A 26,157-nucleotide genomic window follows, 5' to 3' on the forward strand; every position below is an offset into this window, starting at 1 on the left:
AAATGAACAAAAAACAAGACATCACCGGAGTTCTTTTTTTAAGGAATCCAATTTGATGCAGCTGCTACAGAAAAGTCACATTTCTTCCCTTTATGCCAGTTATATCTGCATTAATGGCTACATCTCTGTGACTGTTACTCATACTGATGACACTTATTAAGAAAAGAAAAAAATACCTTCCTTCCGTGCTATTTAAAAAGGTACTTAGGAACCATTATGGTGTGTTTTAGAGAGAATTTATTCAAAGAGGTAAAACTGAGTTTCCAGGGAGGAAGGGTTAACTAAGATATCTGGAAAATATGACTCTAAGTGACTCATTCCCCAAGTGGTCTCAGTTCCTCCCTGCAGTGTATTTTAGCGTATCGTTTGCTTTGCCTTGCAACTAAGAATTTTTTGTGTTGCTGTTCTAGGCTAATCAACGACATTTTTCATTTTATCTAGTCATAAATTGGTCCATTTTGGCTATGTCTAAATAAGTCTGCAGATAGTCTTAAGCTGCAACATTTCATAAACAATTTTATTTAAAAAAAATGTTTTGTTCTGGGATTTGACCCAAATGTTGACCAAGCAGTCAGTTATAACTGAAATACTGTTCAGTGTCCAGAGAGAATATTATATTTGAAATGTTGCCCTTGAAGGATCATCAAAAAGTTGGCAGGGTTGTTTTTTTTAGTCTGTGAAACATAGCAAGGATTTTATGAACAACTGTGATCTTTATTTTTTGTCCAGGAATGTTACATCAGTACAATGTAGTGGCATAGAGCCCATCAGAACGTCAGCATAACTTTGCTCGACTGATCACATCTGAGAAAGGGAATCTTGAAAAGTATGTTCCTCAGCACGACCTAAGGCTTCTTTTGGATGTCACACTCACGAAACCATGCTTAAGGGCACATCATCATTTATTATAGTACCCGATACTGAAAATGTTCCAGATAATGCATGAGAGATAATATTGCATTTTAGTTATTTGAAGATAAGGTCATGAAGAAGTCACTGTGTAAGAGCAAGCAGGTTACAATGTTCTGTCTGAGAGGTCTGTTTTGACATCCATAGACATCTCTGTGATGCTGAGGTTAGGTTGTTTCCACATCAGAAGTGTTCGAGAGTAGTCTCTTGGTGACTGATGTATGCACTATGTATTTTTTATAATTTGATCCTTTAGAATAGATATTAAATATGTTAAATATGGCTATCTAATTATAGATATCCATAGGGATTTCATTTTAGCATAGCATTAACATAATCTCATGAGAAGGAGATTTTGCTTTTACCATATGTTTTAAATGTACTGGTTGACATTTTGATCCAGAAGGTCATGAATATTCATTCCTGTTGAGTACCTACTGATTTGTTAAAATAATAAATATACTTCTATTGGGTCAACATGCTCCTCTTTTCATTTAAACCTTGAGTCATCCAAAGCTCAGAACTTTGTGTTCAGAGTTGATTCATTGTTTTCCACCATTCTGCATATCTGGCTAGTTCTTTAATTTTATCAGTTTTCCCCTAAGGGTGCTTATACGCATCCTTCTTTTCCATTTTTTCAGTTCTTATCCTGGTCCACGTCTGAAGTTTTAGTTTGGAAAGGCCCGTTAGAGATTATCTTGTCCGGGCTAACTAACTTATTTACAAAGAATCAAGGCTCAGAGACATGGCCCAAGAGCCAGAAGTATGATCTGTACTAACTCTTCTTTCCATTACAATTCTCCAAACTGGTCACTAGGGCAGAAGTCTAGTATCTAATAATGATAATGCAATTAACATTTCTATAGTGCTTACTCCATACCGAGCACTGTTCTAAGTCTTTAAATATATTAACTAATTTAACTTCATAATCTTATATGAGATGGAATTAAAGAGTTGACACAGAATGGTATAGCAGTGAGTACAGTATGCTTTTTAAAAAGTAGCTTTTTTGAAGTATAATTAGCCTACAGTAAGACTCAATGTGTACAATTGATGACATTTCATGTATGCATACATATGTGAAATTATCACAGTCAAGACAATTAACAGAACATAGTGTTTTAAGACCTGGCATTTAGTTCCTATTCTGTCATTTACTCTCTGACCTCAGGCAGCTTAACTAACTTCCAAACCAAGCTTCTCTTCCATGTAATAATGATTTTGAATTTTTTTCAGGTGTAAAAGAATGTGATTTTTTGTAGGCCATCTTTCCACCCATCCTAATGCTGGAATCTCTTGGACGATCGTGTCCAAAAAAGTTATCTCCTGTTTCCTTAAGCACTTTTTCCAAGATGACTGAATTGATCCATAATTGCTACATAGTGCTTCCTTTTATTAATTAAAAATATCTGCTATTTGCCACAACTGCCAGCTAGAGCTGCTATCCAACATAGTGGCCACTAGCCACACTTGACTGTTTAAATAAAGTAAAATAATTAAAATAATTAAAACTTCAGTTCCTCAGTTTCATGAGCCATGTTTCAAGTGCTCAGAAGACACGTGTAGCTAACAGTGCAGCTATAGTATATTTACCTCATCACAGGAAGTTTTATTGGGCGGCACTGCTGTTGAGCAACAGAGAATGACATGATAGGTGTGTCCTTCATTCTGCATGGCCAGCCCTCCAGTTACTTACTTAAGGCTCCTCTCATTATCACGTCCTGTCTGAAGGGCTGCACCTCACTTGTGGGTGCTTTCTTGGCCTTTGTCCTTTCTCCCTGTACACCAGTACTGGATTGGTTTTTCTAAATATCAATTTCAGATGCCCCTTTTTTTTTTTAATAGGAAAAATCTATAATTTTTCCCAGGTTTATCTCAGACTTTCTATTTCTTGCCAAATTTGATATTAAAAAATATATATATATTTGAATGCTTACTCTGTTCCAGTCAGTGTGCTACATGCTAGGGTTGTCAATGAACGCAGTGAGATTGGGATCACAATACAGGCGGAAAAAGCATAAAGAAGAAGGAATGAAGGAAAAGATGTGGTTCGTCTAAACTCGAGAGATCAGAGAAGGCTTCACACAATGGCTGATACTTGAACTGACTTTGGAAGAAAGAGTAAGAATTTATTAGGAGGAGAAGGTGGAAAGGGCACATAATACGTACAAAAAGAGGCACAGAGACTTGAACCATCTTTGTGTGCTTGGGAATTGCAGTAGTTTGGAATGGCTGGAGCAGAGTATGAGGGATTGCGTGTCAGGCTGCATGGGTAGATAGGGGCTTGATCACTAGGATGTTGCATTTCCATTTTTTTTTTTTTTTGGTGATAGCCGTTAAATATCCACTCACTTCAAGGATATTTATTGAACAGCAGCTGTGATAGGTGCTAGGCATACAGCAGCAAGACACATGTGACTGTTATTTTGTGCATGTGAACTGTACAGTTTTGAGGTGAAGTTGTATCCGTTTTTATGCCAGTACCATGCTGTTTCGATTACTGTATGTAGCCTTGTAATACAGATTGATATCAGGTAGTGTGATACCTCCAATTTTGTTCTTTCTCAAGATTGCTGTGGCTATTTGGGGTCTTTTATGGTTCCATATAAATTTGGTTCTATCTCTGTGAAAAATGCTGTTGGTGTTTTGATAGAGATTGCATTGAATCTATAGATTGCTTTGGGTAGTATGGCCATTTTAATGATGTTGATTCTTCCTATCCATGATCAGCATAATCATTTTGATTTCTCCATATAGTGACATGTAACAGTAGTTCATTCCTTTTAATTGCTGAGTAGTATTCCATTGTATGGAAAGAGCACAGTTTGTTTATCCATTGATTTGTTGATGGAAATTTGCATTACTTCTGGTTTTTGGCTATTACTCTTTATAATTAATTAGTTTTATTAGTACTTAGTGAGGTACTTAGAGAAGTCTCCTATTCTTCACCTAGCTTTGAATTTATGTATTTATATATTGATTGCTATTAGTATAGACTCATAGATTCCTAATTTATTGATTGGATTATAACTTGTTACTATCATTATTTTAATGGTCAAATTATTATTCCTGATTTGGCTAGTGGGAACTTGTTCAAACTGGCTTCTGTGCCCTTTCAACATATCTTTGAGCACTTCTTTATTTTCTGACACAAGAATATGTTTTAGCCTCATTTTGTATTTCCTTCCTCTAGGCTGGAATCAGTAATTTTCTCCAAGGAGCTCTGGTTTCTTTTAAAGTCTTTCAACAGACATAGCTAGGAAGTATATATATATATATATATATATATATATGTGTGTGTGTGTGTGTGTGTGTGTGTGTGTGTGTGTGTGTCTATATACATTCACATGTATTTCTGTATCTATCTATGTTAAAAACCATGAATTTACATCATCTCCAATTCCAGTCCATTATCACAGGGTTTATCCCAGTGTTCTCTCTTTCAAATTTATAACTCCCTTCTCTGATAGTGAAAGACCAGGCTCCCCTTATTCTTAATAGATGTAATCTCCCAGCCATGGAGACTGTCTCTCTAACTCTAGCCTCAACTGTGTAGGTTCTTCCTTTGGCTCTGGCCTCATGGAACACACAGCTTGGTCCTTTGGCTCTTTTGAATGCCGGGCAAGTCCCTGGCCCTATCAAACACACCAGTTGAGACTCTAACTCCAGACATACTGGTCTAACCTCCGACTGATCCCCAGCCCAGGCAAACCTCTATATGAGCCATGGCGGGCTTTGCAAACATGCTGGATGAGTCTCTGTCAAGCCACCAGTCCTGGTTTTAGCAAATGCATAGGTCATGTCTCCAAACTCGGCAAGCTGAGGCCCCTTTTGAGACTTTGTTCCTGGCAAACATGCTGGTTGAATCGCTAGCCAAGACCAGGCCACAACAAACATGCCTGAAGTCCCCAATTCTGACCAGGGAGCTCCAATTAATGTTTCTATCCTTGATTGATACTTGCACCTTCTGAAGATCTTGTTCTTAATAGTATTAACGTGATTACTTGCTTTATTCTACATATAAAATGTTTCAATGGGGAAAGAACAGTCTTTTCAACAAACGGTGCTGGGGCTACATGTATAAAAGTTCAATCAAAAAGGGTCAGACATCTACATATAAGAGCTAAAATGATAAAACTCTTAGGAGAAAATGTAAGGGTAAATGTTTATGACCTGATTTGGTAATGGATTCTTAGATACAACACTAAAAGCATGAACAACAAAAGAAAAAAATAAATGAATTAGACCATCAAATTTTAAAAACTTTTGTGTTTTAAAAGATACTATCAAGGTAGTGAAAAGACAACCCACATGTTGGGAGAAAATATTTGCAAGTCATATATCTGATAAGAGACTTGTATCTAGAACATATAAAGATCTCTGCTAAGCCGGTAATTAAAAAGGCAAATAACTTAATTGAAAAATGGGCAAAGGATCTGAATAGACATATCTCTAAAGAAGATATTCAAATGTTAATGAGCACTTGAAAAGATATTCTATCTCATTAGTCATTAGGGAAATCAAAACCATAATGAGATGTTACACCCACAAGGATGGCTATAATTAAAAAGTCATAACGATGAGCATTGTCAAGGATGAGGTGTTGGAGCCTCAGACACTACAGGTGGGATGTAAAATGGTACAGCCACTTTGGAAGACAGTTTGGCAGCTCCTCAAATGGTTAAAAGCACAGAATTACCATGTGACCCAACAATTCAACTTCTAGGTATATACCCAAGAAAAATAAAAACACAGGTCCACATGAAACCTGGTGTGTGAATGTTTATAGTGTCATTATTCATGCTATCCAAAAGGTGGAAACAATTTGAATGTTTATCAGCTGATTTATGGATAAACAAAATGTTGTATATCCAATTAGTGGATTTCATTGTAATATCATTTAGCCATAAAAAGAAATGAAGTACTAATCCATACTCCAGCACAAGTGAATCTTGAGAGCATCATACTGAGTTGCAGAAACCAGTCACAAAAAACCATATCACTTAAATGGTTTTAGCTGGGGCCAATCCGATCAGTTTTGTTGATAATTATGCTATATATTTCAGTTGTTTCCGGGTTTCAATAGTATTTATTCAGACACCATTGATTGAAGAAATTAAGCAATTCTGTATTCCAGCTTTGCTGTTAGTTTATTTAGTGTTAGATCTCAGTGAGGTATCACTGTGACCCTCGTTATATTCAATTTAGGAGTTTATCAACTGCTCTTTTCTCTCATTTTGTGGGTTCAGTATACTTCACTCCATCTCTCATATACTGTCATTTCTGAATCTGTATCTTTATTCAGGGCAGAACATATCTGAAGAGGTTTCTTCATTTTTCTTTATTCTTGTGTAAATATTTGTGATATTCAGCTTCTCATGAGAATGTCGTCACTTGGGTGACTGCATTGTTTTGGAGAGGGAACACGGATTCTCTGCTTTTTCTTTAGTTTTCTAAGTTTTATATGTCTTTATCAGTAAGTAGTTCAGTTAACATTGGAAAGTTTCTCTTTTGAAGCTGATCCTTCCAGCAACTTTTCAAATTCACCCCAAATCAGAAGCTTTAAAAATAGATTAAAGCCTCAACTCTCCTTAAAACTTATTCATGAAGAGATTCAGCCTTCGTTTTCCCCCCAAACTTGAAAGATATGCTGTTTTTTGAAGTTTGAAACTGCAGTGTTACATTGTGGTCCTTGGCTTTTTCCTGTCTGCTTTTGGGCATTATTTTCTAATTTTTCTTTCCATTTAGAGGAGGTAAGGCTAGGTAAAACTCAGAAATATGATTTTATATACTAAAAATTATTTAAAGTAATTTAGTAGTTGCTCTATTTTTAACAAGCATATTCGATGATAAACTCTGTTTCTCTTTACTTGGAAATGTCATTATTTAACCTTTCTGAATCATCAGCTAAAGGATTCTAAGTTCATAATTATTTTCTCTCAGCATAATTAAGATACTTATCTGTTTTCTTTTGGTTTCCACTTTGGTGTTGAAAAATCAGTTGTTGTCTAGTTGCTTTCCTTTGTGGGTAGTCTGCCTTTTTCCTTTTGCTGTTCCTAAGACTTCTTTGTATTTGGGGTTCTTCAGCTCGACCATGACTGGGCAAGGTATGAATTTCTTTCTGTGTACCTTGTTAGGAATTTAGTGAGCTTGCTTTCTTCTTTCTTTCTCTTGGCTTGCCTTCTTCTTTTTGGTGGGTTTTCTAACTCTGAGATTTAGTGTCTTCCACATTTCTGGGAAATTTTTAGCCATTACCTCTTAAAATATCGTCTCTTTTTTATTGTCTATTCTCTTCTTTTAGATCTGCAGACATGTTAGAATTTTTCACTTGCATCTTCAATTCTCTTTAATTCTTTTATTTTCTTGTTTCCCTATATTGCATTCCGCATGATTTTATTTATCTTCTGGTTTTCTGGTCTGTCCATTTAATTTTTAATTTTAATTAAAGTTTTTCTAAACAACTCTTTTGCCTGGTTGATAAATTTCTTAAAGCCAGTTAAATATTTTACATACTGTATCTGTTTTTTTCATTCTCTGAAGGCTTTGAGGGTACGTTTCTGCCCTTTGCCGTTTCTGCTTTCAGGTATTTCATGTTCTGTGTTGGTGTTTTGTTTCGTTTTGCTGTGAATTCATGGTCCTTGGAAACTTATCTGTGGGAATTCTTTGAATCCTGGTTGAAATTGCATTCCTTCAGAAGAGGATTTATGTTTGTTTCTGCCACTTCTCTGGGGTTCTAAATTCCTGGCTTGAGATTTTTGAGTTTTTTTTTTTTTTTAATTACACAGATAGCTTGAATATGGTCTGTAAATCTATATGAAAGCTGGCTTATGGTTATGCATTCTTGGGATAAATTCTTTTCCTTTTCTCCCATTGCCATTTTCCTTGCTGACCTCTTCTGTATGGCAGATTTACCTCTCTTTTTAACCTTTCAGTGAAGATTCAGTTCTTTGGGTCTCAGCTTTAAATGAAGACTTCTTCTGGATTTCCTACTTTGAGTGGGTCCAGCTTTCATCTTTTGTCTTTGGTGTTCCTTGCACTCATCAAAATAGAATCCTAAGGTCCCTAGGATATGGTCGATAGCTTTAGCGCAGGACATGGCTTTATCCATGCTTAATCCCTCAGGTTGCAGTTTTCAGTTAGTGTTTATTCTTTGAGTATTCTTTACTTTGTGATATTTAAGAAGAGAGGATTTTAAAAAGCTTTGGCCAAACTTCACATTTCTCGATACAAGTTATATCCTGAAACATTAAAGATTACTTTCATTGACAACTAAGCAAGATTGTGTCACTTCTGAATTGTACTAAGATCATAGAAGGTAATTGTATTTCTAAGAATAATGATGAGATAATCAGGAATAATGGGAAGACAAAAGGAAAAGAAAGTTAAAAAAAGAAAGCACTCACTAAGAGCATTGAGTAGCATCAGACTTGGCTTTTCTTGAGTTTAGCTTGAATGGAGGAAACCTGCTGAAGGATTTTCACTGTGAGAAGTTCATGTTCACATGCTTCTCCCATTTGATGTAAGACATACACACCTTGACTTATTCTCTTTGAGTCCAGAGAATCTCTTTAAAGGGCTGGCAATATGTAGAAAAACACTTTTTCAGACTCGTTTTAATTTCAGTTCACTGTAAGACAAAGGGTGTCTGTTTCTTAGCTGTAGGTGTTTTGCCATACTATTATGTGAAAAAGCAGGTTGGGTTTTGTAACCTCACCTCCATACTTTTGGCTTTAGTCTTTCCTCTGCCAACTCCCTCCCTCACATTTTTCCAATGGCCTTGGATTCATTCAAATCCTGGCTTCGCCACTTAACAGCTGAGGTGACTAGTCAGTAATCCGTCTGAGTTGGATTTTCTAATGAATTAAATGGGGATATGCCAATTTCAAAGACATCGTTGTGAGAATTAAATAAGACAATGCTTAAAGTACCTTGTGCTAGGATGAGTAGGTAGTAAATTTTACTTCTCTTTCAGCTTGAATGATAGAAAACTAATTGTCAGTATTTGGACATTTTCTGTTTATTTATTATGCATTTATTCTTGTAGCCTATTTTGTGAAATGCTGGTGAACCCATAATAGAAACATTTATGAGGAGTAGTTTGTTAGGGCTGTTATAGACAGATGGATGAGGTGACCTGTTAGATACCTCCCATAACCTGTTATATAGACCCTTTATTATATATAATTAATTTTAACAATCACTTTATTTCAGATACCGTGATAGTAGGTTATTATCCTTTCATCTTCTCACCTCACTTATTAGAGAAATAAATTAGAATCTGACTGCTAAGCCAATATTCATTTATTCTTTATTTGATACTCATATTGCCTTAGATATATATGTGTATTTATCTGTTGCTTCTTTCTTTTAAGGGAGAAACTCCACATTCTTTATGAGGGAAATTGTAAGCTGATCTCCTGTTCATCAGATTTTCTGTATTGTTTAATTCTTTGTAGGTTCATTTGGTACTTGTATAAGCACATTGTATTGCCATATGTTTTGTTATCAAACAATTAAAACAAGCATTCTAAAATAAGAAAGAGCAGGGTTATGAATCATATTTCCTAGTGTTGTGTGGAATAAAGGAGGTAATGTATATATTATCCTTAGGTGCAAAATTGGAACATGTAAGTGCTCAGGGAATGCTGGCTGTGAACTATTATATGTGTGTTCCTCATCTTCCAGATTTAAAATTCTTTAAGAGCAGGGTCAGTGTAATATATATTTATTTCACATATTATGGAGTCAACATTTTACTCATTAATATAATTTCATTCTCATGATTTTTAATGTGTCATTTTTTATCTTGCAGTGATGAAACTAGAGAATCTGTTTGCAGCTGACTCAGGTCGGTGTTTCGCTATTCAATTCCATCTGGAATGTGCATATACATATTTATATTATTATGAATATAAAAAAGCAAAAGATCAGTTCAGCATTGCCAAAGACATCAGCAGATTGCAAATTGATTTGGCAGGTAAGACTTTGTATCTTTTGTGGATAATTGATTCATTTTTATGATAAAACTAATATATACATTGGCAGTTTGGTTGTATTGTTTGGTTGTATTTGATTTTCTATGTCTTGTTCCTTGCTTCACAGAAGTAGACTGTAAATATTTTATTTTAAAATTCATAGTTTTACTACAAATTTGAAACTATTTATTTCCTTTATTCCTGGGAATGTCTGTTTATTTTCTAATCCGTTAGACACCTGTACAGTGTGCAGCAGCAAGGCAGTACACAAATGAACTTTGGACCATTCGGATGAGGGTGTGGGACCCCTAACACCGCTTCCAAGTTCCAGGTTTTAGCCTCTCTACAGTGCCCTTTCTTGTAAATACCCACCCATGGCTTCCATCCACTTTTTTTGTATCCCTTAAGCAAAGAAATTTTTGACTGTTTAGTTTAGATGTTTCTTCAATGCCTTGGAACACTATTTGGAATATAGTAGATGCTCAACATTTGTTGAGTGAACAAATAATTATAGAATTTCTCCTGAAACCTCCATGTTTCTTCTGAATACCAAATAACTTTGATTTCTTGTTACATATTGCTCAGTCCCTAGCGTCTCACAGTATAATTGGCATTCAACATTGAACACATTAATAAAAGTCACACCATTTATACCTGTTGGACCTGGGCTCAGCATGCCAGACTGTGACTACCAGTCAGTGAATGTTGAAATGACTGAACCTGGATGTCCTCCCTAGACTAGGTCTAAATTATTTCTAAGGCCCATTCTTTATGCTTCTTATTGAGCTATATAATAAAATCCTTCAGTTACATTATGAGTTAAACATGACTTTGTGGCTTAGTCTGGGATCTTAGCCATCATTTATTTATTCTATTGTTTGTGTAGAGAAAATTATTAAATATCTAGCTTACAACTTTTGGAACAGTGGCCATGTGTAAGTTGGAGTCTTGTCTGTATTTGGAAATATAGTTATAAGTCATATAACTTCTGAGGTTAGTGTCAGAGATTATGTTTTTGAATGTCGTGGTCCTAGGAGACTTTTTTTGAACTGCTTAAAATACTAGTAGCTTAGTACTCTATATAGTCAGCTTTAACTAGCTAGTTCTTCATAATTTTGTCCAAGTTATAGAGTGAAGAACTTAAAAATATAAATGTGGTGCTCACAAATATAAAATGAGAAACAAATCATTTTTTTTCATTCAACTTTAGCCTTACTATTAAAAAGTAGCTGTGTCAGACCATCTCGGTAGCTCTTTTTGTGTGTAACATGTTTAGAAGGTTGATGAATAACTTAGAGCCAGACTCAGTGCAGGATGAAATCCAGACTTCTTAGACTGTTCTTTTTAATCAAAGATCTTTGTAATCTGACTCTTGCCAGAGAATGGATGTTAGAACTTTTGCTTCTCTTTAAACTGTTCTTCAGCAAGTTATTTCAGATACAAAATGAAAAAAAATGTTTGATGTTACATGAAGCCAGATCGTGTGATAGAGAAACTGTGGGATTTAGAACCTGAAGACCCCGCTTTAAGCTCCAGCTCTGGCGCTGGGAAGCCCTGTGATCCAGAGCGTGTGACTACCCCTCAGAACCTTTGTTCTTTATCTGTCGTATGGAGATGATAGTATTTTCTTCTACCTATGACACTAAATGAGTTACTCACTTGAAGAAGTAGGTAGCTTGATGCAAAAGTAAATATATGGAATCTAGTGGCAGAAATCCTGGGTTGGAGTTCTTGCCCCATAGCATACTGGCTTTATAACTTTATAAGTCATTTAAAAATCACCATGGTCTCAGGTTTCTCTTATATGAAATGGAGGAAAACATCTTATAAACTCTAAAGCACTTTGAAAATATTGCTCTTGATGATTTCATAGTACATCTGATTGACAAATCAGTACATATTTTATGTTTTTAGGTGCTTTGGGAAAAAGGACACGGTTTCAGGAAAATTATGTGGCACAGCTTATTCTAGATGTAAGACGGGAAGGGGATGTCTTTTCAAATTGTGAATTCAGTCCAGCCCCGACTCCTCAGGAACATTTAATCAAGGTAAGTAGGATTGTGAATTATTTAAATTAGCATCCAAGTCTAACAGTTTCAGCGGGTGAGTTTCATAGAACAATGAATGGGCTAGGAAGGGGCTTCATTTTGTCTCTTAAGCTTTTTCAGGGTGGCTGGACAGGGGCGGGGGGAACGTAAAAAAAAAAACCCACGTTAAAACCTTTTTTACCCTTAAATAGAGATAAAATGGTGTTCTTCTAGTCTTCAGTAAATAGGAATTCATAATGCTGTTAGTAATGTGTTAACCTCCCACCCCTTGAAAAAATTCAAGAGGCAGACTGAGTAGAGATGAATTTTTCTAGCTGCTACCTACCATATTTGTTACCTTACTTTTGCATTTTGAGGATATTTTTTAACATTAAGAGACTTAAAATTTTTACCAGTGTTCTGCTCTGTCTTGTTACTCTGTCATTATTGGGCTTGTCCCTGCCTTAGCATGTATTTCTTGACCTGGTTAATGCTTTTTCTTCTTTTAACTTGAATTTATGGCTTCTGGGCAGTTTACCTACTTAGAGGTCTTTTTATCTGCTTCCATGGAGGCCATTAGCATTTAATATTTTCTCATCACAGAGACCCCCAAACAAACATTTTTGGTTGTTCTTCAGTTGACGTTATATCTTTGAAGCCCATGTTATGTTACTCTTCATTCCAGAGCCTGCAAACAAATTTACCTTGAGTATGTTGAACACTAAAATTCTATTCTGTATTGAAAATAACGCCAAGGGTAGGGGTTAGGCGTGGCATCAGTGAGGAGCCGCAAGGAAGGCCTTCGATGAGATGTCGCACACCTCCTGGGCTTGCTCCAAGTACTCTTATTTGCTTTGTGATAACTTCAGGGTGGAACAGCTATTGATTTAAGAGAAGAAGGAAGGAAGGAAGGGAAAGATGTAGAAACTCAGGGATAAAACTGCACAGGGTACAGCCTACACTTCCTGAAACTGGTAGAGCTGTAGTTGAATGAGTGTTTGTACTGCTGTGTTGCCGCTGGTCAGGAAATTGGGCCAATAAGTGCGTCAATCCTCTGTTTCCTGTTTGTATATGCTGGACCCACCTTCTTAAGCTTTTCAATGTAACCCAAATCCCTCCCTAAATCTTAGATTAACTGTCATAAGCCTGATTTTCAGGCTATAGCACAGCATCAATGAAAAAAGATTTAATTCTGCAATCCAAGCATTTCATTCAAGTAATCCATTATCGTTTATTATTTTTTATGTTTATTATTTTTAATTTTTTTCCTGTTGAAAATTGTCTCCTGTAATGATAAGCATAATATGCTGGCATTTATGAGGAATGTATAAAAATGATGTACAATTTACTTCAGAATTTATTCTTTTATATTTGAAATAAAAGACATTCAGATAATTTTATGGGTTTCATTAATTACTACCTAAAGGGAGAATTAGAAATTATGTGATATAAGTAGGTATGGATTGTACGGAAACAGTTTATATTTGTGGATGGAAGATAGATATATATTTCCTTATGGAAAAAAAACTATTAGGTTATAAAAAACACCATCTGTTGATAGCCACTCATCACGTAAGAAAGGATCACTGTTGTACCAATTATAATGATTACAAAATATATGTTACAATGTGAAAACATATATCTTCAAATTGAGGAAACACAGTAATTTTATTGCCAGTGAAGAACATAGTATTTCCCTTTGAACCTTCCTAGATTTTTAATCTGTTACCATGGGGAATTACATAGACTAATGGTTATTGGTTTTCAGGATTTAGTAAGCCAACAATTATGAACAATCCAATGTGCAAATCAAAAGCACAGCCTTTGTTTTTTATTGTTTAATTATAAGGGGTAGAGGAGGGAAAATACAAACATATATGATCAGCATCGCGGATAAGAAATATACATTAAATGTTGAATTTGGTATGTCCCACATATTGGAGATAAATTATGTGTTAATTTCTTTTCTATTTTTTTTCTCTTTTTTAAAGCATTTTATTTAATTAGTTTCAGGTATACAGTACATTGGTTAGACATTTATATAGTTTACGAAATGATACCCCTGATTACTCTGTCTTACCTCTGGCTCTACACATAGCCATTACATTATTGCTGATTGCGTTCTCTGTGCTGTTCTCCCCACTTTAGTTAAGCACAGCACAGCAATTTATTTTGATGCTTAAAATGAATACAAAGGGAAATAAAGGTGAGAGGGTTCTGCATACTACATCAATATGTGATATATTTGATGGTATAAATGAATACACCGGGATGGTGTTTAACTAAAGATAGAACTAAATACCCAGAATGCAATACTCATTGGTTTGCTGCTTCAACACAGAACACTTTCATACAAGTCTAAAAGGTGTCAAAATTAGTAGAGTTAATTCTTGCATGTGATTCTAGCTTAAAAGATTTCAGAAAACAAATCTGAAATACTAGTTTTTGTTTTTGTTAGCTAAGATGTCAAGGATATTCAGAACAAGAAAAATTCTGTAATACGAGAGTCTAGATATATGTTTTATGTGGTTGGACTCTGTTGCAAGGTTATACAAGGTTATGTGCAAAAATACTGTCTCAAAAAACACTCTCCATAGTAGTCCAGTCTCAGGCTTTTACTAGATAAACTAGAAATAGAATTTATTACAAAGCAAGGGCAGCACTATAGTGAGTACACAATAACAATATCATAAGCATCACTTGAATATGTCTGAAAGACTGTAGCTAATTTCTTGATTTAGTAGAATGTTATGAAGTTCAAGTGGGACTAATGTAGAACAATATTTTAAATTTGAGTCTTGTACAACAGTTATAAAAGTTGATATTGTAGTAGACCCATGTTGGTTTCAAAAAAGCTGAATAGGAACATAGAGAATTTTGAATGAAGATCAGAACCTGTTTGTATCTTGCAGTAACAGGTCTCAGGTCTTTTGTGGTGAAAGAGGAATCCCGGGCTGGGAGGAGGAGATTAGGGTTCCTGTCAGATCATCGTTGTCTAGCCTGGATGAGAACCTGGGAAAGTTATTATATTCTTAGTTTCCTCATTTGTTTTTCTCACATCTCATTTTGTTAAAGGATCAAATTTGATTTGTAAGGGCACTTTACATATGTGCTAGTAATCATTGGGTGTTATGAATAAGCAGGTTTTTATAACCCTATCAGGATGTAAAAAGGTGAGAGTTTTGGAGTAGTCTAAAGCTGACCTGTCCAATGTGGTAGCCATCAGCACATGTGGTTGTTAATCACTTGGAAGTGGCTGGTCCAAGCTGAGATGTGCTGAAGTATAAAAGACATACCAAGTTTCATTGCACAAAAAAGAATGTGCAGTATCTAATTAATAATTTTCTATTGATATATGTTACAAGGACAATATTTTTGATGTACTAAGTTAAATAATTTTATCCTTTTTTAAAATCTTTTTTTAAGTGTGGCTATTAGAAAATTTAAAATTATATATGTAGCTCTATTTTAAAATTACGAAGTCCTGTGTTGAAAGTGGATGGCCAGCAGGGTGTGCTGTGCATCTGCCAGTCCTGCCTTTTTCTTTTCTTTTTTTCTTTTTTCTTTTCTTTTTTTCTTTTTTCTTTTCTTTTTTCTTTTCTTTTCTTTTCTTTTTTCTTTTCTTTTCTTTTCTTCTTTTCTTTTTGTCTTTTTTTTCTTTTTACTTTTTTTCTTATTTTTTAAATTAAGTTTATTGGAGTAACATTGGTTAATACAATTATACAATTTTCAAGTGTACATTATAATTTGACATCTGTATATTCTATTGTGTGATTACCACCCAGAGTCCAGTTTCCTTCAGGTACCATATATTTGATGTCCTTTACCTACTTCACCCTCCCCCTCTACCCCTGTATTTGACTCCCTTTAACCCGTCAATCTCCCTCCTCCTCCCTGACCCCCTACCCTTTGGTAACCACTAGTTTATTGTCCATGTCCCTGAGTCTCTGTTTGTCCTGTTCATTTGTTGCTTTTAGGTTTATATCCCACATATAAGTGGTATCGTGATTTTCTGCTTTTTCAGTCTGGCTTATTTCGCTTAGCATGATTATTGAGTTGTCTGAGTTCTTTGTATATTTTGGATATTAGTCCCTTTTCGGAGGCATTGCTTGCAAATATATTTTCCCATTCAGATGGTTGTTTTTTTACCTTATTAATGATTTCTTTCACTGAGCAGAAGCTTTTTAGTTTGATATAGTTCTATTCATTTATGTTCACTTTTATTTCCCTTGCCTTTAAATTCAAATTCATAAAATCCTCTTTAAGTCCAAGATCCTTGAGTTTCGTTCCTATGTTTTCCTCTATGCATTTTATTGTTTCAGGTCTTATATTCAGGTCCTTAATCCATTTTGAGTTTTGGTGTGTGGTGATGGACAGCAGTCTAGTTTCATTCTTTTGCGGGTGGCCTTCCAAATTTCCTAGCACCATTTATTGGGGCTTTCTTTTCTCCATTGTATGTTTTTGGCTTTTTTGTCGAAAATTATTTGCCCGTAGAAATATAGGTTTACTTCTGGACTCTCGATTCTGTTCTGATCAGTTTGTCTGTTTGCTGCCAATACCATGGATGCCATTTTGATTACTGTCGCTTTGTAGTATAATTTGAAGTTGGGCAGAGTGATGCCTCCAGCCTCATTCTTTTTTCTCAGGATGGCTTTGGCAATTGGGGGTCTTTTACGCTTCCATACAAATCTGACGATTTTTTTGTTCTATTTCTTTAAAAAATGATGATGAGCTTTTGATGGGGATTGCATTACATCTGTATAATGCTTTAGGTAATAAAGTCATTTTAACTCTTTTCATTCTTCCAATCCAAGAACATGGAATATCTTTCCATTTCTTTGTATCTTCTTGACACTGTAGCGTCAGTCTTTTAAATTTTATCCATTCCAATGTGTGTGTACTGGTAGTTTGTTCTGGTTTTAATTAGCATTTCCATGTTGACTACTGTTGTCTAGGATCTTTTTGTGTGCTTATTGACTACTTGTTTATCTTTTATGAAGTGTCTATACAAATGAAGTGTCCATTTTTATGTTGGGTTATTTATCTTATTGAGCTATAAGAATTCTCCATATTCTGAATACAATCCCCTTTTCAGATACTTGTTTCATGAATGTATTCTCTGAATCTGTAGCTTGGCTGTTCATTTTCTTAACAGTATTTTCAAAGAGGAACTTTTTAATTTGATAAACTCCAATTTATTGTTTTTCTCTGATGGTCCAGGGTTTTTTTTATGTCCTTATTAAGGACTATGCCCATCCCAAAGTTGCAAAGCTTTTCTCCTACAATTTCTTCTAGACATTTTTACTATTAGCCTCAACATAAAGATCTGTGATTGATTTTGATTTAATTTTTAAATATGATATTTAAAAATCTCAGATAGGGGTGAGAGTCATTTTTTTCTAGATGGATATCCATTTGTTTCAAAATCATTTACTGAAAAGACTTTCCTCTGTTGAATCACCTGTGCATCTTTATTGAAAAATAATCGACCATATAATGTGGGCCCAAAATTTTGGATTGTTTTATTTCATTCATCTTCATGCCAGTACAATACTGTCTCGGCTTTGTAGTAATTCTTAAAATTAAATATTCTATCAAGTCCTCTCAAGTCCTCAGATTTTATTCTTTTATTCTTTTTCGAGGGGTTTTTTTTTTTTTTTTTTTTTTTTTTGGCTATTCTATATCCCGTTGAAAACAGAGTTGAGAGTTTATATTTTAGATTAGAATTTAGAGGCAGAGTAGAAAGATCTGGTTTTGAATCTTTATGTTTCAGTAAAGGGGATTTTGCATAGTAGTCTCAATCGGTAATAATTCTTCCTTATTATTGATATTGTCAGTGTATTCCTGAAGTACAGGTGCCATGACCTCCATTTCTACACAGTAAGTTGTCCCCAAATATGTATTTCACGGGAAAGCCTAGTGACCATGTATAGACACTGTATAATCTTAAACGAAAGGTAATTTGTCTGCCCAGTAGTTAATTGCATACAGACTATTGAATAAATCAGATTTAACTTTTGGTCTAAATATTTTCTTTCGTATTCCACCAGAATCTTGAACTCAATGATGATACTGTTCTAAATGAAATAAAGTTAGCAGATAGTGAACAGTTTCAGATGCCCGAACTTTGTGCTGAAGAGCTTGCTGTTATCCTTGGAATCTGGTAAGTTAATGACTCACTTAGCTACTTTGAACACCTCATGTGTTTGTTCTCTTGTGTTGGAGGAATCTTTATTCAGGAGATCCTACGAGTTCTAGATCAAGAGGTTATCTTGTAAGGAACATGAAGATCGAGAATAGTTGGGCAACCAATTAAAAAGCTGGAGATTAGGAGTTTCAAGAATCTCCCTTGAGTTGGTATACAAATTCTTCTCTTTCCTCCATAAGCAACATTTCTTTGGTTAGCTCTAGGTAGGACTAGACTCTTAATAAAGTATTTAGGATAGATGAGACTGACTATTTTGACCTTTGAGGATATTTACCTTTCAAAGGATAGAGTTATTTTTTAATGCTATAGAACCTTATTTGTGGCGGAAATAGTTTTTCCTTTTTTTTTCTTTTTATATTTTCTTTTATCCCCACAGCCACTAATTCCTGTGAAGAGGTAACTTGGATGTTGTGGTTGGATGAGTTGGTTTGGAAAGGAGACACAGAGGAGGTGAATTCTTACAGGTGGCAGACTGGTGAAACAGGGTGGCTAGCTTCTTCCTCTTCCCTTTGACTCTTGCCCGTCTCTGGTCTCCTGCTCGAGTTTGATTTTACCTAAAGGCCACATGCTATAACTTGCCCCAGTTTCTTATACTACAGTATACCTGATTGCTTTTATGTCAAGTAATTGTGTGAAGAATTCCGTAAAATATAGCAATCCTTCAGTAGTTTAGACTACCAGAATGGGAAAAGGCAATTCCTTTTAAGTTAAATATGGCTTTCAGGTATGCATGGCAATATATCCTAAACCTAAGTCAGTAAATTATGGTAAAGAATGGCCTTATTCAGTGACTGTGTCATAATTATTTGTAATGTGCCTGTAGCATTTCATTTTAGCTGAATACTTTATGCAGTGAATTAAAGACTGGAATTTTATATGTGAGAGGTGAATGTTGATCCATTTTGGATGAGGTTCTTCTCTTGGACAGACTTTTACGCTCCTGTTCACTCATCAGAGTCTTAGAATGGAAAGGGCCTTAGCGGTTAATTGGATCATCTTGCCAACTGACACATAATTCCCTTGTGCAGTTAAACTAGAAAGGTTGATGTGTGAGTGTGTGTTGTATGTGTTTTAAACAAAACGATTTCATAATTCTTCCCTCATTCATTTATTTTTTCTTACTGACAATAAAAGTAAGTTCATTTAAAAATTAATATATAAATATTTTATGTTCATTATAAAAATCCCAGACAATATTGAAAATTTCAAGGAACTGGTATTATTTTATGGGTGGTATTTTTTTCTTTATTAGTATAAGTAATATTTACATACAAAATAATTTATATATAAATATAAGTGTATAGTGTAATAATAAAAATGGATCTACCAACCAATTTAAGAACTAGAAGATTACAAATATCATTAGCCCAGTCGCGCGCTTCTTGCCCATCTCCTCCTTCCTCTCCTCAGAAGGACGCCACTACCCCAAATTTTGTTTGTCACTTTCTTGCCTTTTTAAAAAATGTATTTACGCACACTTTTTATATCTCTAAAGTCAATTGCTTCATTTCATTTCTATGAGCTTTATCTATGAGTATGTAGTCTTTTGTGATTCACTTTTTTTCTCTCATTATTGTGTTTGTATGATTCATTCATATTTTATGTGTAGCTGCGATTTACTTTGCAGTATAGCAGTCCTTTGGATGAACATTTCTCAATTTATAGTCTCCTTTGGGCATTTGGATGTTAACAAATTTTTCCTGGTACATATAATATTACTATGGATCTTTGTGTGCATAATTCCTGATATACCTGTTCAAGAATTTCTCTGGGCCCTCGTACCTAGGATGGAATTACTGAGTTCAGGTTTTGTGAATGTTCACTTTACAAGATAGTACTAAATTGTTTTCCAGAATTCCGATACCAAGTCATACTTGAACCAGCAGGATCTAAGAATTCACATTGTTTTGCCTCAGGCAAAAATTAGACCATCAAATGATTATAATAATATTTTAATTTTTTCGCATGAATTTAATAAATAGAAGTTGATGTCGTATTAATTCTTTTGATTTTCTTTTCAGAGTAGCACAGATGGATTTCTTTATCCCTAGTAAAATAAATTTTGTTGACATTTAGTACACCAGCCACGTTTTTGTGAGCGTTTTATTACTTTTTGTACTTATCTTTGGCAAACTCATATCTCTATTTGTACATATACAATAATGTTAAAATATGTGCTTTCAAATATATAAAATAAATTTACTTTGCCTTTTAAAAATTATATTTCATTAGATACAACATACATTTTAGAAGTAATTTACTTTTTTATTTTTAAATTTAAAGCACAAATTTCCAAAAGAGTAACCCAGTACATAAATTAACTGCAGAGGAGCTGCTGGCATTTACATCGGTGAGTACTGGCTCTTTTTTTTCCATTTTCATTGTTCTTCCTTGTAAATTATTTTGCCTTTGATGTATTCTTGCCTCAGATTGCTCATATGGAAACACTGCCACTTAAGGATGTTAAGGGGACAAAAACTCATCATTGTAATTTTCAAACTGCATCCATTTTGCTGCTGATTTAAACAATAAGTATTTTTCTTCATACTGCTGGGGTTTGAGGGCAGTGACCAAATATTTCTTGTTCACTGTTCCCAGGACATCACACATAATAAGTGCATGGATGTGGTGAGTACAGGACTTGAGGGAGCCAGGGGCAGAACCAGGAGAGCATGGGTTATAGAGGCTGAGGATGGAGGCGGTGTCATGAGCATGAGGGGTGCTCGTCAGCATTCAGCAACTCAGAGTAGTCAGAAAAGGCTGTGAGCTTTGATGATTGGAGGTGCATTGCTTACCTCTAGGACAGTTTCAGTGGAATATCTGGGTAGTCACCTCATTACAGAGAATTAAGGAGGGAACGGGGTATGAGAAAATGAACTTGATACAGATCACAGTTGGAAAGGAATGGTAGCCAAAAGGAGAGAAATAGATGTTTGAAGATTCGGGATCAAAGAAGGTTTTCCAAGAAGAGAAAAGTCACAGAGCAAGAAATCAGTCAGTATCTTTTTAGCTTTATGGAGAAAAAGATGATATACATATCTTTAATGAACAGAAGTTGGTTAAGATACATCATTTTTTGAAAGCATTTTTATAGCATGGTTAGGAATCAGGTTAGAATTCCGATGTTTTCTTCCTTTATTATTTTTCAAATAAGGTAAAAATAAATTATTTTTATCTGGTGGAAAGAAAAGCTTACTTTGTACTGTAGTATACATATCTTTTTGGAACTGGTTGGATGTTGATCATTCGAGTACTTGGTGCATATTTTATTTTCCCACTTATTAGAAATCTTTGGAGTTTATCATTATAGCATATCTGTGTTAAGCTTACTATGTGGAAATGTCCCTATTTATTCATTACATATGCTATCATAAACTTGACAAATAAAATGTTACACACATTTTAAATATATACATATTAAAAAATTATTATGTACCTCCCATTTATTCATTCATTTCAGTATCTATTGAATACTTAATATATACCAGACATTGTGCTATTTATTGGTCATTGGGGATACAACAGTAAACATTCTTTTTGCTCTTGGAGTTTTCATCAATTTATATTCCCGTGGGGGAAATACAGAGCAAAGAAAGCAATAGATGTTTAATAGAGGTGAGCAGGGGAAATAGAAAGCAGACTAAAAGAATAACAGTGGGATGGGGATGGCTGTTTCAGGCAGGGTTGGGGGCAGATCTTAGTGCGAAGGTGACACTGAACTCAGGTCTGCATGAAGTGAGGCACGGGAGGACGCGGGGGGTCTGGAATGGGCGGGAGCTTGCGTCAGCGTAGGGAAGTACAGAGCTGGAGGGGACAAGTGTCTAGACGATAAATGATGACTCGGACGCTTGGGTTTTTTGATGACAGGATGTAGCATATGGCAGGAAATGTTCCTGCTGGCCTGACCTGGGGAGACAGTCCGTAGTAACATCTTGGGACTGGTCTCGTAAGTGCTTTATTGTGGGATTTATGTATTATCCACATTATTCTGAAAAGACACTAAAATACTCTATTTATATTCAAACTTTTTTTTTTAGCTTTTCTTGTAGAAGAAAAGCTATCTTCCTTTTTTAAACCTACCTTATCCTCCTTTTCTATTTTTAAATTTATTTTATTTTCTTATTGCTCCATGTTGTGAGGTACTTCTGAAGTAATTGACTCTGATAACTTCTGGTGGTAGTTAATGCATTCCTCCTCACTTCCAGTGAAGATCATAAATCCAGATTTCATACTTTCCCCCCCAGGGCTTTCCAGTAGGTAAGTTTTCTGCTCTCTCCCCCGCAGCTGTTCCAAATCAGAACTGACCTCGGAGCTGATGCCCTTTCGGAGGAGAGATGTTTGATTGCAGTACTTCATGCTGCTAGGCCTAACTCTTCTAACGAGACGAGTTTGTTAATCCCAGTGAGATCTTTCATTGCTAAGAAGTAGGGAGAGCTTTTATGAGCCCCATGCCTACTTTGTGTTCTACGCCACCCAGTCTTTTTTTAATCCCAAAGGGACCGTGCAGAATACACCGGAAAATCTCAAATCAGCCCTCGTGAACTCCTCCTTCATCATCTGTCCTCCTCTTATCCCATCCTTGTGCATGAGACTGAATCAGAAAATAAGATGGATTAGAAAGCAGCTCCTGGTGCTAATGAAAAAGTTCATTGAAATTTGTATCTTGTGTAACTATATATCCTATACAAAAATATCATTTATTGATAACCTACATAACTCCAAAAGAGCATTTGAGGCAAGAGGGAACACTTTTAGGTACCACCCCACTTCTGAACTCTTGAACTTCCGTCTGTGCTCCTCTTTTAATAAGAGTCACATTTGGGCTTATAACTATTTATGTGTATGTCTTATCTTCCCTTCAAGACTGTAAACTCCCAGTTTTAGAGGCTGGGCTCTGTTCTTCTCTGAGTCTTCTACAAGGCCTGGTACAGGGCTTCAGTGCTTTATTCATAGTCATTGCTCAATAAATTTTGCAGAATTGGAGTGAAATGAAATATACTAGAACCCTGGAACAGGACGTGTGTCTGTCCCACTGCTTAGTGCGCATAGCTCCACTTAGTTCCATAATTTAGTAGGTCTACTTTAACGTAGTATACCACTAGTATATATTTATCTAGCAGTAAGGACAACCACTTGATTCATCTTTCTCTTCTGTGAAATGGGGAAGGAGTGGTGTGCCCCTCCCTCAGCACGGAAGACTTGTTTTGAGGATCACGTTACAGAATGCATATGAATGCGTATGAGAAGGTAGAAGCCAGTGCACGCCTAGCTTTCAGGGCCGGCCACTGGTTTGTGGGTGAGCAGTCCTGTTTTCAAGGACTAGTAGGATTTTTTTAGGTGGGTAACACCTGTTTGGAATTGGCTATAGATGTGGGAGAGAGGGAGCAAAGAGGAAAGCAGCAGCATGCTCTGTCTTGCTGAGCATCCATTCCCTGCTCTGGCCTGGGATTGAGGTTGTAAACTATTGAGGCTATGAGGTGTCTTCTTTTGCTGATAGAAGAGCAAGCACGATAGAAGTCTTCATATTCTTACCAGAAGATTGTAAGTGCTTAGAGGGATAAAGACCATAATTATTGAGCGTTTGGTAGTTATTGAATAAGCAAATGAATGGCTTATTGATCATGAATTTCATTTAGTTTTAATGAACCATCCTAAAGTTTACTAAAACAATGGTGAAACCTTTTTTGGAGAAGTTTTTGCCAGTATTTTTATGTTGGTGCAGCATGTCGAAATATATGTGAGATACGTTGGGAAAATGTTTAATTCAGCAATATCAAAAGCTTGTTCTAAAAGGAACACTGTACATTTTTAAGGTTGTCATTAAGTAGTGCTATTCCTGAGATATGATATCTGCACATTTCAGGAAAACTGAATGAGTCATTGTAAAAATAACCCATATTGTTTTAGAGAGCCTTTATGTTATATCGGCCTGATAATTTAAAATTAGCCATTTTATCTACGTTATTTCCTTTCAGATGAGCCAAGTCAGTGACATTCAATAATGCTTTTAATTTCCTTTCATTGTTGAAAAGGGGAACAATTTGGTTAAATCAGACAGGTGTTTCAGTTTTAATTGGCAAAAGTTTTGCTCAAGTGTGAATTGATATTGGCAGCCTGCCTTCTGACTGTCTGCCTGAAACCCCAAGGTCTGTATAAATGAAAAGAGGAAAAAGGCCTTTGGAAGTTATACATTGTATTGTGTGGATTTTCTCTTTCTGCTATTAATTTTAAAGCTATTTAATAAATACTTAGTTGTGAACATAAAATAGTTTTACAGGTTAAAATGACACCTATTTTTCTTTTAGGGCATACTTACTCTTAATTTGAATTTTTTAAAGATAGATGATATAATTTTGTGAGACAGCCATGATTCTTCTGATAGCGTTGGCATTAAGTAGGATAGCTCAGGATTTTGCTTTTCTTTCTGGTTTGAATACTTCTCTCTGAAAGTGTTACTCTGTGCATTTTAATTTAATAGCATTCATTCATTGATAATGAACTTTATAGCTATCTCTGGGTTTTAACTTGGTAACTTTTAAAGAAGACGGAAATGGGCATATTTTGTGTCTCATATCAGTATATTTTACTTTTTGTATCAGTTTGTAGGTTAACTCTTATAAAGCAGAGACTTAATAAATACTTTTTGACTGGAGTTGAACTGAATTCCTTGTATATATCCTATTTCAGAAATAGAGTAATAGGATTTGTGGGATCTTACAAGGTTCTGTTCTTACACCATCTACTTTGGTAACGGTTACTTCTTTCTTCACAGTTAACTGTGGCTTGAGGTTAATGATTATTTGTGGGTTTACTTTCAGTCATGTTGAAGTAACTGGTACTGGGTTTGAACTCTCTTTGTAAACAACTACAAAACTGTACAAGCTATATGAAACAGCTATGTATGAAAAGGATAATAAGATATGACCAAACAGTGTTAATCTCAGGAATGCAAAATTAGTTTAATATGAAACAATCAATGTAATTCACCTTATTAGTATAGCAAAGAAAAAAGCCATAGGATTATCTCAATAGGAATAGAAAATCATTTGAAAAAAATTCAACAGTCTTTTATTATGAAAACAGTAAACTAGGAATAGAAGGGATTATCAACCTGATAAAAGTCATCTGTGAAAAATCTGTAGTTAAAATCATTATTGATGAAAAATAATCTTCCTTCCCCAAAATCAGGAAAAAAGACACTTCTATTTTTCATTGAACTAGAAATCCCAGCTAGTGCAACATGAAGGTTCAAAACATATGCAAATTGGAAAAGAAGATATAAAACCATCATTATGCATAGACAGCACAGTTGTATATATAGGAAACCCTGAAGAGTTGACATGAAAGCTACTAGAACTAATAAACAAGGTTTGAGAATACAAGCTCAATATAAAAAAGTAGGTTTTGTTTATATATTACTAGCAATGAATAATTAGGAAACATTTGAAACCATTTATGATAGCATAAAATATCAAATGTTTAGTGATAAATTTAACTAAAGTATGACATGTACACCAAAAATGATAAAAATGCTGAGAGAAATTAAAGAAGATATAAATGAATTAGAATGTTTAATATTGTTGAATAGACAGTGCTCCCAAATTGAGCTTTAAATTAAATCAAATAGCAATCGGAATCCCAGTAGGTATTTTTTTCTTTGCAGAAATTGATAAGCTGAATCTAAAATTTATTTGGAGGATTTCTACTCCCATGAAGGTCTAGTAAGCTCTGATTGGAACCATCCTTCTGCAGATAAAAATTATAAACGATAGACAAAATACAAAAAAATAACTACCTGGTGGCACTCAGGAATGACCAAAGGCATTGGATGATTTTCTTGTTTTCGTTGTTTCTATCCTGTTGCTAAATCTCTGTATTTAAATACAAGGCAGCTAAAACTCTGATAGTAATTTAACAGTTTGACAGTTTGGGGATACCGTGGCTGCTGGAATGTCGGGGAAACAGTCATTTCATAAAAGAGAGAGTCACAGATGAGGATTCTTATATTTTGTGTATAAACTTTGTCTAAGTCTATCTC

General features: G+C 35.0%; 1 protein-coding gene across 2 annotated transcripts in view; it reads left to right on the forward strand.

Annotated features, from left to right (window-relative positions):
* Positions 1-26,157, forward strand: part of TTC27 (tetratricopeptide repeat domain 27) — a 127,548-nt gene that overhangs the window by 16,167 nt on the left and 85,224 nt on the right. For both annotated transcript variants that reach the window (XM_016136040.2, XM_036224250.1), the window contains 4 exons: positions 9,722-9,886; positions 11,799-11,932; positions 17,962-18,074; positions 20,403-20,469. In XM_016136040.2, the coding sequence (XP_015991526.2) occupies positions 9,722-9,886; positions 11,799-11,932; positions 17,962-18,074; positions 20,403-20,469 (479 nt within the window). The remainder of the gene's footprint in view (positions 1-9,721; positions 9,887-11,798; positions 11,933-17,961; positions 18,075-20,402; positions 20,470-26,157) is intronic.

This window comes from Rousettus aegyptiacus, unplaced genomic scaffold, assembly GCF_014176215.1.
Source record: "Rousettus aegyptiacus isolate mRouAeg1 unplaced genomic scaffold, mRouAeg1.p scaffold_m13_p_7, whole genome shotgun sequence".
Lineage (NCBI taxonomy): Eukaryota > Metazoa > Chordata > Mammalia > Chiroptera > Pteropodidae > Rousettus > Rousettus aegyptiacus.